The following is a 12,384-nucleotide window of genomic DNA, read 5'->3' as shown; positions in this document are numbered from 1 at the left end:
CTCGCACACTCTCTCTCTCTCAGCTTCTCGCACACTCAATCTCTCTCAGCTTCTCACACACTCAATCTCTCTCTCTCAGCTTCTTGCACACTCAATCTCTACCTCTCAGCTTCTCGCACACTCAATCTCTCTCTTAGCTTCTCACACACTCAATCTCTCTCTCTCCGCTTCTCACACACTCAATCTCTCTCTCAGCTTCTCGCACACTCAATCTCTCTCTCACAGCTTCTCGCACACTCAATCTCTCTCTCAGCTTCTCGCACACTCAATCTCTCCCTCTCACTTCCTCGCACACTCTCTCTCTCTCAGCTTCTCGCACACTCAATCTCTCTCAGCTTCTCACACACTCAATCTCTCTTTCTCAGCTTCTCACACACTCAATCTCTCTCTTAGCTTCTCACACACTCTCTCTCTCCGCTTCTCACACACTCAATCTCTCTCTCAGCTTCTCGCACACTCAATCTCTCTCTCACAGCTTCTCGCACACTCAATCTCTCTCTCAGCTTCTCGCACACTCAATCTCTCTCTCAGCTTCTCACACACTCAATCTCTCTCTCAGCTTCTCACACACTCAATCTCTCTCTCACAGCTTCTCCCACACTCAATCTCTCAGCTTCTCGCACACTCAATCTCTCTCCCAGATTCTCGCACACTCAATCTCTCTCCGATTCTCACACACTCAATCTCTCTCTCAGCTTCTCGCACTCAATCTCTCTCCCAGCTTCTCACACACTCAATCTCTCTCTCTCAGCTTCTCACACACTCAATCTCTCTCTCAGCTTCTCGCACACTCAATCTCCCTCTCTCAACTTCTCGCACACTCAATCTCTCTCTCAGCTTCTCGCACACTCAATCTCTCCCTCTCACCTCCTCGCACACTCTCTCTCTCAGCTTCTCGCACACTCAATCTCTCTCAGCTTCTCACACACAATCTCTCTCTCTCAGCTTCTCGCACACTCAATCTCTACCTCTCAGCTTCTCGCACACTCAATCTCTCTCTTAGCTTCTCACACAATCAATCTCTCTCTCCGCTTCTGACACACTCAATCTCTCTCTCAGCTTCTCGCACACTCAATCTCTCTCTCACAGCTTCTCGCACACTCAATCTCTCTCTCAGCTTCTCACACACTCAATCTCTCTCTCTCACAGCTTCTCACACTCAATCTCTCTCTCACAGCTTCTCGCACACTCAATCTCTCTCTCAGCTTCTCACACACTCAATCTCTCTCCCAGCTTCTCACACACTCAATCTCTCTCTCTCTCAGCTTCTCACACACTCAATCTCTCTCTCTCAGCTTCTCGCACACTCAATCTCTCTCTCAGCTTCTCACACACTCAATCTCTCTCTCAGCTTCTCACACACTCAATCTCTCTCTCAGCTTCTCACACACTCAATCTCTCTCTCAGCTTCTCGCACACTCAATCTCTCTCTCAGCTTCTCACACACTCAATCTCTCTCTCAGCTTCTCACACACTCAATCTCTCTCTCTCAGCTTCTCGCACACTCAATCTCTCTCAGCTTCTCGCACACTCAATCACTCAGCTTCTCGCAAACTCAATCTCTCTCTCTCAGCTTCTCACACACTCAATCTCTCTCTCTCAGCTTCTCGCACACTCAATCTCTCTCAGCTTCTCGCACACTCAATCTCTCTCAGCTTCTCGCACACTCAGTCTCTCTCTCTCAGCTTCTCACACACTCAATCTCTCTCTCAGCTTCTCGCACACTCAATCTCTCTCCCAGCTTCTCACACACTCAATCTCTCTCTCTCAGCTTCTCGCACACTCAATCTCTCTCAGCTTCTCGCACACTCAATCTCTCTCTCAGCTTCTCGCACACTCAATCTCTCTCAGCTTCTCGCACACTCAATCTCTCTCTCAGCTTCTCACACACTCAATCTCACTCTCTCAGCTTCTCGCACACTCAATCTCTCTCTCTCAGCTTCTCACACACTCAATCTCACTCTCTCAGCTTCTCGCACACTCAATCTCTCTCTCAGCTTCTCGCACACTCAATCTCTCTCTCTCAGCTTCTCGCACACTCGATCTCTCTCTCTCAGCTTCTCGCACACTCAATCTCTCTCTCAGCTTCTCACACACTCAATCTCTCTCTCAGCTTCTCACACACTCAATCTCTCTCTCAGCTTCTCACACACTCAATCTCTCTCTCAGCTTCTCGCACACTCAATCTCTCTCTCAGCTTCTCACACACTCAATCTCTCTCTCAGCTTCTCACACACTCAATCTCTCTCTCTCAGCTTCTCGCACACTCAATCTCTCTCAGCTTCTCGCACACTCAATCTCTCAGCTTCTCGCACACTCAATCTCTCTCTCTCAGCTTCTCACACACTCAATCTCTCTCTCTCAGCTTCTCGCACACTCAATCTCTCTCAGCTTCTCGCACACTCAATCTCTCTCAGCTTCTCGCACACTCAATCTCTCTCTCTCAGCTTCTCACACACTCAATCTCTCTCTCAGCTTCTCGCACACTCAATCTCTCTCCCAGCTTCTCACACACTCAATCTCTCTCTCTCAGCTTCTCGCACACTCAATCTCTCTCAGCTTCTCGCACACTCAATCTCTCTCTCAGCTTCTCGCACACTCAATCTCTCTCAGCTTCTCGCACACTCAATCTCTCTCTCAGCTTCTCACACACTCAATCTCACTCTCTCAGCTTCTCGCACACTCAATCTCTCTCTCTCAGCTTCTCACACACTCAATCTCACTCTCTCAGCTTCTCGCACACTCAATCTCTCTCTCAGCTTCTCGCACACTCAATCTCTCTCTCTCAGCTTCTTGCACACTCGATCTCTCTCTCAGCTTCTCACACACTCAATCTCCGTCTCAGCTTCTCACACACTCAATCTCTCTCTCTCAGCTTCTCACACACTCAATCTCTCTCTCAGCTTCTCGCACACTCAATCTCTCTCTCTCAGCTTCTCACACACACAATCTCTCTCTCAGCTTCTCACACACTCAATCTCTCTCTCTCAGCTTCTCGCACACTCAGTCTCTCCCTCCCAGCTTCTCAGACACACAATCTCTCTCTCAGCTTCTCGCACACTCAATCTCTCTCTCTCAGCTTCTCACACACTCAATCTCTCTCAGCTTCTCACACACTCAATCTCTCTCTCTCAGCTTCTCACACACTCAATCTCTCTCTCAGCTTTTCGCACACTCAATCTCTCTCTCTCAGCTTCTCGCACACTCAATCTCTCTCTCTCAGCTTCTCACACACTCAATCTCTCTCTCTCAGCTTCTCACACACTCACTCTCTCTCTCCCAGCTTCTCGCACACTCAATCTCTCTCTCAGTTTCTCGCACATTCAATCTCTCTGTTTCTCACACACTCAGTCACTCTCTCCCTCCTGCTGCATTGTTCTCTCCCTCTCGCTCTGTCCCCATCTCTCTCTTGCTCCATCTCTCTTTCTCTCTCTCCATCTCTCTCTCTCTCCATCTCTCCCATTCCATCTCTCTCTTGCTCAATCTCTCTCTCTCTCTCTCTCCATCTCTCCCATTCTATCTCTCTTTTTGCTCCATCTCTCTCTCTCTCTCCATCTCTCTCTCTCTCTCTTGCTCAATCTCTCTCTCTCTCTCTTGCTCAATCTCTCTCTCTCTCTCTTGCTCAATCTCTCTCTCTCTTGCTCAATCTCTCTCTCTCTTGCTCAATCTCGCTCTCTCTCTTGCTCAATCTCGCTCTCTCTCTTGCTCAATCTCGCTCTCTCTCTTGCTCAATCTCGCTCTCTCTCTCCCATTCCATCTCTCTCTCCATCTCTCTCTCTCTCTCTCTCCATCTCTCTCTCTCTCTCTATCCTACTCCATCTCTCTACCCCTCATTCTCTGCAAATGTAACCCAGTCTCTCCCGTTCACAATCACGGACACTCACCCGGTAGATCTTGCTCACTCTCACAACGCTTCCTACTTGCATTCTCACTCCGAGTCTCGCCCGTCGCAACCTCTGTCAGTCTCCCTCTCTCTCTCCCATGTGACTGCCTCTCAATCTGCCTCACCCTCGATCCCTCTCATCCACAACCACTCACACATTCGAGTAAGATCTCTCCAACATCACCTGTCCCAGCCCGAGTCTTAGTTAGTGTCCCATCTTCCTGCAATCACTCTCCCACAACTACCTCGCGCCCGTCTCTCCAGGGCTCTCTCTCCAACTGTCCGGCAGCTTCTGCCTCACACAATCCCCTCTGCCGAGGAGGCTCAGTCACTGAGTGTTTTCAGGACAGAGACGGACAGGTTGGTCGATAGTTAAGATATCGAGGGAGGTGGGGTGGACAGTGCACGATGATGGTGCGGTCCAGCCAGGATCGAGCTGAATAGCGCAGCAGGCTCAAGGGGCTGAAGGATCGAGCCCTGTGTCCGGAGGCCCCTCGTTCTCTGCGTCTTTTATATTTGTGTCAGACTCCGACACGATCTGTTCCTCACACAACTGTTGGTGCCGAGACTCCCCTTCAAACGGGGCCAGTTTATACTCAACTCGCGCTGCCTCCTCATTCTCCCTCACACTCCCTCCCCCTCCCTCCCCCTGCCTCCTCATTCTCTGTCCCTCACACTCCCTCCTCATTCTCTGTCCCTCACACTCCCTCCTCATTCTCTGTCCCTCACACTCCCTCCTCATTCTCTGTCCCTCACACTCCCTCCTCATTCTCTGTCCCTCACACTCCCTCCTCATTCTCTGTCCCTCACACTCCCTCCTCATTCTCTGTCCCTCACACTCCCTCCTCATTCTCCCTCACACTCCCTCCTCATTCTCCCTCCCCCTGCCTCCTCATTCTCTGTCCCTCCCCCTGCCTCCTCATTCTCTGTCCCTCACACTCCCTCCTCATTCTCGCTCCCCCTCCCTCCCCCTGCCTCCTCATTCTCTGTCCCTCACACTGCCTCCTCATTCTCTGTCCCCCACACTGCTTCCTCATTCTCCCTCACACTCCCTCCCCCTCCCTCACACTGCCTCCTCATTCTCTGTCCCTCACACTCCCTCCTCATTCTCTGTCCCTCACACTGCTTCCTCATTCTGTCCCTCACACTCCCTCCTCCTCCCTCACACTGCCTCCTCATTCTCTGTCCCTCACACTCCCTCCTCATTCTCTGTCCCTCACACTGCCTCCTCATTCTCCCTCACACTCCCTCCTCATTCTCCCTCACACTCCCTCCTCATTCTCCCTCACACTCCCTCCTCATTCTCCCTCACACTCCCTCCTCATTCTCCCTCACACTCCCTCCTCATTCTCCCTCACACTCCCTCCTCATTCTCCCTCACACTCCCTCCTCATTCTCCCTCCCCCTGCCTCCTCATTCTCTGTCCCTCCCCCTGCCTCCTCATTCTCTGTCCCTCACACTCCCTCCTCATTCTCGCTCCCCCTCCCTCCCCCTGCCTCCTCATTCTCTGTCCCCCACACTGCTTCCTCATTCTCCCTCACACTCCCTCCCCCTCCCTCACACTGCCTCCTCATTCTCTGTCCCTCACACTCCCTCCTCATTCTCTGTCCCTCACACTGCTTCCTCATTCTGTCCCTCACACTCCCTCCTCCTCCCTCACACTGCCTCCTCATTCTCTGTCCCTCACACTCCCTCCTCATTCTCTGTCCCTCACACTCCCTCCCCCTCCCTCACACTCCCTCCCCCTGCCTCCTCATTCTCTGTCCCTCACACTGCCTCCTCATTCTCCCTCACACTCCCTCCCCCTCCCTCACACTGCCTCCTCATTCTCTGTCCCTCACACTCCCTCCTCATTCTCCCTCACACTCCCTCCCCCTCCCTCACACTGCCTCCTCATTCTCTGTCCCTCACACTCCCTCCTCATTCTCCCTCACACTCCCTCTCTCTCCCTCCCCTCCCCCTCCCTCACACTGCCTCCTCATTCTCTGTCCCTCACACTGCCTCCTCATTCTCTGTCCCTCACACTCCCTCCTCATTCTCCCTCACACTCCCTCCTCATTCTCTGTCCCTCACACTCCCTCCTCATTCTCTGTCCCTCACACTCCCTCCCCCTCCCTCACACTGCCTCCTCATTCTCTGTCCCTCACACTCCCTCCCCCTCCCTCACACTGCCTCCTCATTCTCTGTCCCTCACACTCCCTCCCCCTCCCTCACACTCCCTCATTCTCTGTCCCTCACACTCCCTCCCCCTCCCTCACACTGCCTCCTCATTCTCTGTCCCTCACACTCCCTCCTCATTCTCTGTCCCTCACACTCCCTCCCCCTCCCTCCCCCTGCCTCCTCATTCTCTGTCCCTCACACTCCCTCTTCATTCTGTCCCTCACACTCCCTCCTCATTCTCCCTCACACTCCCTCTTCATTCTCTGTCCCTCACACTCCCTCCTCATTCTCCCTCACACTCCCTCTTCATTCTGTCCCTCACACTCCCTCCTCATTCTGTCCCTCACACTCCCTCTTCATTCTCTGTCCCTCACACTCCCTCTTCATCCTCTGTCCCTCACACTGCCTCCTCATTCTCCCTCACACTCCCTCTTCATTCTCTGTCCCTCACACTCCCTCTTCATTCTCTGTCCCTCACACTCCCTCTTCATTCTCTGTCCCTCACACTCCCTCTTCATTCTCTGTCCCTCACACTCCCTCTTCATTCTCTGTCCCTCACACTCCCTCTTCATTCTCTGTCCCTCACACTCCCTCTTCATTCTCTGTCCCTCACACTCCCTCTTCATTCTCTGTCCCTCACACTCCCCATTCTCTGTCCCTCACACTCCCTCTTCATTCTCCCTCACTCTCCCTCCTCATTCTCTGTCCCTCACACTCCCTCTTCATTCTCTGTCCCTCACACTGCCTCCTCATTCTCCCTCATACTCCCTCATCATTCTCCCTCACACTCCCTCCTCATTCTCTGTCCCTCACACTCCCTCTTCATTCTCTGTCCCTCACACTGCCTCCTCATTCTCCCTCACACTCCCTCATCATTCTCCCTCACACTCCCTCTTCATTCTCTGTCCCTCACACTCCCTCTTCATTCTCTGTCCCTCACACTCCCTCTTCATTCTCTGTCCCTCACACTCCCTCTTCATTCTCTGTCCCTCACACTCCCTCTTCATTCTCTGTCCCTCACACTCCCTCTTCATTCTCTGTCCCTCACACTCCCTCTTCATTCTCCCTCACACTCCCTCCTCATTCTCTGTCCCTCACACTCCCTTTCATTCTCTGTCCCTCACACTGCCTCCTCATTCTCCCTCACACTCCCTCCTCATTCTCCCTCACACTCCCTCCTCATTCTCCCTCACACTCCCTCCTCATTCTCCCTCACACTCCCTCCTCATTCTCCCTCACACTCCCTCCTCATTCTCCCTCACACTCCCTCCTCATTCTCCCTCACACTCCCTCCTCATTCTCCCTCCCCCTGCCTCCTCATTCTCTGTCCCTCCCCCGCCTCCTCATTCTCTGTCCCTCACACTCCCTCCTCATTCTCGCTCCCCCTCCCTCCCCCTGCCTCCTCATTCTCTGTCCCTCACACTCCCTCTTCATTCTCTGTCCCTCACACTGCCTCCTCATTCTCCCTCATACTCCCTCATCATTCTCCCTCACACTCCCTCCTCATTCTCTGTCCCTCACACTCCCTCTTCATTCTCTGTCCCTCACACTGCCTCCTCATTCTCCCTCACACTCCCTCATCATTCTCCCTCACACTCCCTCTTCATTCTCTGTCCCTCACACTCCCTCTTCATTCTCTGTCCCTCACACTCCCTCTTCATTCTCTGTCCCTCACACTGCCTCCTCATTCTCCCTCACACTCCCTCATCATTCTCTGTCCCTCACACTCCCTCTTCATTCTCTGTCCCTCACACTCCCTCTTCATTCTCCCTCACACTCCCTCCTCATTCTCTGTCCCTCACACTCCCTCTTCATTCTCTGTCCCTCACACTCCCTCTTCATTCTCTGTCCCTCACACTCCCTCTTCATTCTCTGTCCCTCACACTCCCTCTTCATTCTCCCTCACACTCCCTCCTCATTCTCTGTCCCTCACACTCCCTCCCCCTCCCTCACACTCCCTCCTCATTCTCTGTCCCTCACACTCCCTCCCCCTCCCTCACACTGCCTCCTCATTCTCCCTCACACTCCCTCCTCATTCTCCCTCACACTCCCTCCTCATTCTCCCTCACACTCCCTCCTCATTCTCCCTCACACTCCCTCCTCATTCTCCCTCACACTCCCTCCTCATTCTCCCTCACACTCCCTCCTCATTCTCCCTCACACTCCCTCCTCATTCTCCCTCCCCCTGCCTCCTCATTCTCTGTCCCTCCCCCGCCTCCTCATTCTCTGTCCCTCACACTCCCTCCTCATTCTCGCTCCCCCTCCCTCCCCCTGCCTCCTCATTCTCTGTCCCTCACACTCCCTCTTCATTCTCTGTCCCTCACACTGCCTCCTCATTCTCCCTCATACTCCCTCATCATTCTCCCTCACACTCCCTCCTCATTCTCTGTCCCTCACACTCCCTCTTCATTCTCTGTCCCTCACACTGCCTCCTCATTCTCCCTCACACTCCCTCATCATTCTCCCTCACACTCCCTCTTCATTCTCTGTCCCTCACACTCCCTCTTCATTCTCTGTCCCTCACACTCCCTCTTCATTCTCTGTCCCTCACACTGCCTCCTCATTCTCCCTCACACTCCCTCATCATTCTCTGTCCCTCACACTCCCTCTTCATTCTCTGTCCCTCACACTCCCTCTTCATTCTCCCTCACACTCCCTCCTCATTCTCTGTCCCTCACACTCCCTCTTCATTCTCTGTCCCTCACACTCCCTCTTCATTCTCTGTCCCTCACACTCCCTCTTCATTCTCTGTCCCTCACACTCCCTCTTCATACTCCCTCCTCATTCTCTGTCCCTCACACTCCCTCCCCCTCCCTCACACTCCCTCCTCATTCTCTGTCCCTCACACTCCCTCCCCCTCCCTCACACTGCCTCCTCATTCTGTCCCTCACACTGCCTCCTCATTCTCCCTCCCCCTCCCTCTCCCGACCCCTCCCCCTCCCGACCTCTCCCCCTCCCGACCTCTCCCCCTCCCCCTCCCGACCTCTCCCTCCCGACCTCTCCCCCTCCCTCTCCCGACCTCTCCCCCTCCCCCTCCCGACCTCTCCCCCTCCCTCTCCCGACCTCTCCCCCTCCCGACCTCTCCCCCTCCCCCTCCCGACCTCTCCCCCTCCCCCTCCCGACCTCTCCCTCTCCCCCTCCCCCTCCCGACCTCTCCCCCTCCCCCTCCCGACCTCTCCCCCTCCCGACCTCTCCCTCTCCCGACCTCTCCCCCTCCCGTCCTCTCCCCCTCCCCCTCCCGACCTCTCCCCCTCCCGACCTCTCCCTCCCGACCTCTCCCCCTCCCCCTCCCGACCTCTCCCCCTCCCCCTCCCGACCTCTCCCCCTCCCGACCTCTCCCTCCCGACCTCTCCCCCTCCCCCTCCCGACCTCTCCCCCTCCCTCTCCCGACCTCTCCCCCTCCCGACCTCTCCCCCTCCCCCTCCCGACCTCTCCCCCTCCCCCTCCCGACCTCTCCCCCTCCCGACCTCTCCCTCTCCCCCTCCCCCTCCCGACCTCTCCCCCTCCCCCTCCCGACCTCTCCCCCTCCCGACCTCTCCCCCTCCCCCTCCCGACCTCTCCCCCTCCCCCTCCCGACCTCTCCCCCTCCCGACCTCTCCCCCTCCCGACCTCTCCCCCTCCCCCTCCCGACCTCTCCCCCTCCCCCTCCCGACCTCTCCCCCTCCCGACCTCTCCCCCTCCCGACCTCTCCCCCTCCCCCTCCCGACCTCTCCCCCTCCCGACCTCTCCCCCTCCCCCTCCCGACCTCTCCCCCTCCCGACCTCTCCCCCTCCCCTCCCGACCTCTCCCCCTCCCGACCTCTCCCCCTCCCCCTCCCGACCTCTCCCCCTCCCGACCTCTCCCTCTCCCGACCTCTCCCCCTCCCCCTCCCGACCTCTCCCTCTCCCCCTCCCCCTCCCGACCTCTCCCTCTCCCGACCTCTCCCCCTCCCCCTCCCGACCTCTCCCTCTCCCCCTCCCCCTCCCGACCTCTCCCTCTCCCCCTCCCCCTCCCGACCTCTCCCCCTCCCGACCTCTCCCCCTCCCCCTCCCGACCTCTCCCCCTCCCCCTCCCGACCTCTCCCCCTCCCGACCTCTCCCCCTCCCGACCTCTCCCCCTCACCCTCCCGACCTCTCCCCCTCCCCCTCCCGACCTCTCCCCCTCCCCCTCCCGACCTCTCCCCCTCCCGACCTCTCCCCCTCCCCCTCCCGACCTCTCCCCCTCCCCCTCCCGACCTCTCCCCCTCACGACCTCTCCCCCTCCCGACCTCTCCCCCTCCCCCTCCCGACCTCTCCCCCTCCCGACCTCTCCCCCTCCCCCTCCCGACCTCTCCCGACCTCTCCCCCTCCCCCTCCCCCTCCCCCTCCCGACCTCTCCCCCTCCCGATCTCTCCCCCTCCCCCTCCCGACCTCTCCCCCTCCCGACCTCTCCCCCTCCCGACCTCTCCCCCTCCCCCTCCCGACCTCTCCCTCTCCCCCTCCCGACCTCTCCCCCTCCCCCTCCCGACCTCTCCCCCTCCCGACCTCTCCCCCTCCCCCTCCCGACCTCTCCCCCTCCCCCTCCCGACCTCTCCCCCTCCCGACCTCTCCCCCTCCCCCTCCCGACCTCTCCCCCTCCCGACCTCTCCCCCTCCCCCTCCCGACCTCTCCCCCTCCCGACCTCTCCCCCTCCCGACCTCTCCCCCTCCCCCTCCCGACCTCTCCCCCTCCCGACCTCTCCCCCTCCCGACCTCTCCCCTTCCCGACCTCTCCCCCTCCCGACCTCTCCCCCTCCCGACCTCTCCCCCTCCCCCTCCCGACCTCTCCCCCTCCCGACCTCTCCCCCTCCCCCTCCCGACCTCTCCCCCTCCCCCTCCCGACCTCTCCCCCTCCCGACCTCTCCCCCTCCCCCTCCCGACCTCTCCCTCTCCCGACCTCTCCCCCTCCCCCTCCCTCTCCAGGCCCCTCCCTCCCCCGGCCCTTTCCCCCCCGCCCCCCCCCCCCTCCCTTCGCTGTGTCTCTCTCTCTCTCTCTCACGGTGCTATCTGTTGTGGTTGCCTCCTGTGTGGCCCTCTCGCTCCCCATCTCTCTCTGTCTCTCGCAGTCGGCCTGTCTCTCCATCATCGACACACGATCCCCCTTCCCCAGGGTGGTGTCCCAGATTCACAGCACTCACCGCTCCTCAAGGACACGCTTGCTGCACGACTTCACAATGATGATGCCAGCACTTGAAGCCATGATAGCCTGCACGGTGGAGACTATTCTAGAGGGGGAGAGACAGTGGGAGACAGACAGAGAGAGAGGGAGAGAGAGAGGGAGGGAGAGCAGGGGAGGCAGTCAGAGAACAGAGGAGAGAGTGTGAGTGAGAATGGAGGAGAGAGAGAGAGAGAGAGAATGGAGGGGAGAGAGAGAGAGAGAATGGAGGGGGAAGAGAGAGAGAGAATGGAGGGGGGAGAGAGAGAGAGAGAGAATGGAGGAGAGAGAGAGACAGAGAATGGAGGGGACAGAGAGAGAGAGAGAATGGAGGAGAGAGAGAGACAGAGAATGGAGGGGAGAGAGAGAGAGAGAATGGAGGGGGGAGAAAGAGAGAGAATGGAGGAGAGAGAGAGAGAGAGAATGGAGGGGAGAGAGAGAGAGAATGGAGGAGAGAGAGAGACAGAGAATGGAGGGGAGAGAGAGAGAGAGAATGGAGAGAGAGAGAGAGAATGGAGGGGAGAGAGAGAGACAGAGAGAATGGAGGGGAGAGAGAGAGAGAATGGAGGAGAGAGAGAGAGAATGGAGGAGAGAGAGAGAGAGAGAGAATGGAGGAGAGAGAGAGAGAGAGAGAATGGAGGAGAGAGAGAGAATGGAGGAGAGAGAGAGAGAGAAAATGGAGAGGAGAGAGAGGGAATGGAGAGAGAGAGAGAATGGAGGGGAGAGAGAGAGAGAGAATGGAGGGGAGAGAGAAAGAGAATGGAGGGGAGAGAGAGAGAGAGAATGGAGGGGAGAAAGAGAATGGAGGGGAGAGAGAGAGAGAGAATGGAGGGGAGAGAGAGAGAGAATGGAGGGGAGAGAGAGAGAGAAAATGGAGGGGGGAGAGAGAGAGAGAGAATGGAGGGGGGAGAGAGAGAGAAAGAGAATGGAGGGGAGAGAGAGAAGAGAGAGAGAATGGAAGAGAGAGAGAGAGAATGGAAGAGAGAGAGAGAATGGAGGAGAGAGAGAGGGAGAGAGAATGGAGGGGAGAGAGAGAGAGAGAAAGGAGAGAGAGAGAGAATGGAGGGGGGAGAGAGAGAGAGAGAGAATGGAGGGGGGAGAGAGAGAGAGAGAGAGAATGGAGGGGAGAGAGAGAGAGAGAGAGAATGGAGGGGAGAGAGAGAGAGAGAATGGAGGAGAGAGAGAGAGAGA

General features: G+C 57.0%; 1 protein-coding gene across 1 annotated transcript in view; it reads right to left on the bottom strand.

Annotated features, from left to right (window-relative positions):
- Positions 1-11,238, bottom strand: part of LOC121275188 (ceramide synthase-like) — a gene marked incomplete at its 3' end in the record, with an annotated part of 97,648 nt that extends 86,410 nt beyond the window's left edge. The window contains exon 1 of the mRNA XM_041182607.1: positions 11,177-11,238. Within this exon, the coding sequence (XP_041038541.1) occupies positions 11,177-11,238 (62 nt within the window). The remainder of the gene's footprint in view (positions 1-11,176) is intronic.
- Between the last annotated feature and the right edge of the window lie 1,146 nt (positions 11,239-12,384).

The sequence above is a fragment of the Carcharodon carcharias genome, unplaced genomic scaffold (assembly GCF_017639515.1).
Source record: "Carcharodon carcharias isolate sCarCar2 unplaced genomic scaffold, sCarCar2.pri scaffold_744_ctg1, whole genome shotgun sequence".
NCBI classification, from domain to species: Eukaryota; Metazoa; Chordata; class Chondrichthyes; order Lamniformes; family Lamnidae; genus Carcharodon; species Carcharodon carcharias.
This window is presented reverse-complemented; position numbering and strand designations above follow the sequence as displayed.